This window comes from Cupressus sempervirens, chromosome 2 (genome assembly GCF_028749045.1).
Source record: "Cupressus sempervirens isolate cs-2001-9-10 chromosome 2, ASM2874904v1, whole genome shotgun sequence".
Taxonomy (NCBI): domain Eukaryota; kingdom Viridiplantae; phylum Streptophyta; class Pinopsida; order Cupressales; family Cupressaceae; genus Cupressus; species Cupressus sempervirens.
Genome location: NC_143119.1, coordinates 374,414,995 through 374,417,813, shown reverse-complemented (window position 1 = coordinate 374,417,813; position 2,819 = coordinate 374,414,995). Strand labels below are relative to the sequence as shown.

The 2,819-nt window shown below is 36.6% G+C and overlaps 1 protein-coding gene across 1 annotated transcript; it reads left to right on the top strand.

Moving 5' to 3' along the window:
• Positions 1–493: 493 nt before the first annotated feature.
• Positions 494–1,802, top strand: LOC149572697 (protein DMP3-like). The gene has a single exon (XM_089813779.1). The coding sequence runs from the start codon at positions 1,121–1,123 to the stop codon at positions 1,739–1,741; it is 621 nt and encodes a 206-aa protein (XP_089669905.1). The 5' UTR covers positions 494–1,120; the 3' UTR covers positions 1,742–1,802.
• Positions 1,803–2,819: the final 1,017 nt, after the last annotated feature.

The following is a 2,819-nucleotide window of genomic DNA, read 5'->3' as shown; positions in this document are numbered from 1 at the left end:
CCTTTACATACATTTATTTTAAGTTAGGTATACGAGTGTTCTTCATTTTCACTTGTATCTGTACATTTGAACAATACAACTGAAATGACAAGACTGAAAACATGTATGATTTGATAACCCACCTTACAAAACAAAAATCAAAAGATTTTATTTCCACTTAAATTGGTGACACTATTCCCTGGACTGTCCGGTGGGAATATTTGTTGACATACGTAAAAGCACGTATGAAGTAATTTGCTTCCTTGACGACACACGAAAGCTAACGAAAAGTCATTAAAATTGCATGCTTGGCAATTGCAACTACAATGGTTAAATATTGATATAAGAAGGTTGAAGAATGACGTGAATACATGAATAACACAAAAAGTCAAGTTTTAGACGACATCGAGAACACGAAACTAACACTCTGTTTTCTAAGTTTCCATCTCTTTCTTCCACGCAAAACAAACGCATTCTGTCACTCCATGTCTCAAAGTTTATGAGCTGTAAAGCACAAATTTTCGTTACCATCTTTGCAGCATTAAAGACATTTGTAATCTGAATCATAACAGATAATCTTGGCAGTCATAAACTAATGGAATGCCTGGTTTTCTGTTGGGGGATTCTCTGATCCGTCTCCATTACGAAATTTCTGCCGTGTGCAATCAATTACTTGGGCATGATGGTCTCAGATAAGCGAAGCTAGTTTAGTTGGGTCTTATCAAAGATCCAATTTTTTGTATTTTTCCGATAACAGTTGGAGGATCAAAGACCGTATTTTTTATGGTGTTTCTGCAATCACATTTGGAGAATCAAAGATCTAAATTTTATGGTGTTTCTTGAATCATAGTTGGAGCCCATTTCAATCCATTTTATCGTGTTTCTACAATCCAGACGGTGTGAATGGTTGTTTCAGGCTAATTTTATGTAAGGATCGAGTTGCAGAGATCAATTCATCAAGAGAAGATATGGAAACCCAATTGGACGCAGAGAAGTGAAGTGGGGTTTTCCTGGATCTTATCAAAGGTCTAATCTTTGGTGGTTTTGCAATCACATTTCGATCTCATTTCATTCTTAGAGGGTGTTAAGGATCGATTTAGATAAATTTTATCCAAGGAGATCAAATCATCGAGAGAAGATAATGGAAAGCCATGAATTGGGGGCAGAGAAAATGGGTCTTCTGGAACAGGGGATTCCGGAAGAGGGGAGGAAGAGCATGATTGAGAAGCTTCTGAGGCAGACATTTGCAAGCACTGGACATCTTGCAAACCTCCTTCCAACAGGAACTCTACTGGCCTTTCAAGTTCTCGTCCCCATTTTCTCCAATGATGGCCAATGTGATATGATCAGCCGTTTCATGACGGAATGTCTGGTTTTTCTCTGTGGCATCTCTTGCTTCCTTGCCTGTTTCACCGACAGCTTTAGGGGCTCTGATGGAAAGATACACTATGGCGTTGCCACTCCCAAGGGGCTATGGACGTTTGAGTATGTGAGCAACCGTGATGATTTAGCGGAGGAAGAAGACGGTAAATATCGGCTTCGTTTCCTTGATTTCATCCATGCGGTGCTCTCTGCTTTGGTGTTCTTTGCTTTTGCACTTTTGGATGATAAGGTGGTGAGTTGTTTGTATCCTTCGCCTCCAGAGGAAACAGCCGAGTTGTTGGATGTTGTTCCAGTTGGTATTGCTGTCATTTGCAGCTTGCTCTTCGTTGTGTTTCCCACTACTCGCCATGGTATTGGGTACCCTGTCTCGCCCATTTGACGACCATTTTTAAACATCACAAGTCATAAAATAAAAAGTTCATTGTGTGATGTTTAAGCTATCTTTTTTTGACATATATTTTTTAACTACTCATCTTTTGAAGATGGTATACTTACATGAATGCTGCAAACATGTATATACAAATTTATGTCGAGAAAGACATGTACAAATTCAGATAGAGAGATTTGATTGCGAGGTTCTAAGTTTAAGATCTCATTGATTAAGAATATTTGTCAAAATATTTCTTTAATAAAACAAATTATGATAAAAAAAAAGTATTTTTTCCTAATATATTCTTACATTTTCCTAAACAATCAGTTAAAAGGTAAAATTCATAAGTTAAAAGGTTTTTAATTTTGAGTTTGTAGTTGCAGTCAGACTGATTCGATCATGAGATACATTGTTGATGGTAAATCATAATTAGATAAATATTCTTATATATATATAGATAGATAGATAGATAGATAGATAGATAGAGCGAGGGGGTGCATCTCCTCTCATATTCACGAGTCTTCAAATATGCATCTGGAAGACGTCAATTACAATGGTTATGTTAGTACATTTGCAGAAAATGATCCATGTTACTCAACATGCTATTAGAGCCAAACCTCAAATGTGAAAAATAATAGAAATGATATGAAGAATTTCCAACCTGAAAAAAAAAAAAAACTCATCACAACAATGATTAGACAGTTAGAAATTATGTTGCATTTATCCAAACACCTCAAATTTTAGAGGGAGGGGAGTGAATCAGGAACTAGTAAAACTTTTCTCACTTGGATTATTGCTTTAGGTTATCTAATCTACTACCATGCATGAATGTAAAGTAATAAGGAAATCAACACCATAACACTTTGACACAAGATATGGTAACCTAGAAACCCTCCAAGTACAAGGTAAAACTGGGGTGGGGATGATACCCACAAGCTCCACTACTGCAAGAATGAAGTTTTCCTGTTAAGGCTTAAAATTGATCACTTCTGGTGATCTACTCTATTAGGAGTATGAAGGACTGCTAGGTCCACCTTGCAAAAGGATTTTGCAATACAATGAAGTATCTGCTATGTTAAGATACTTA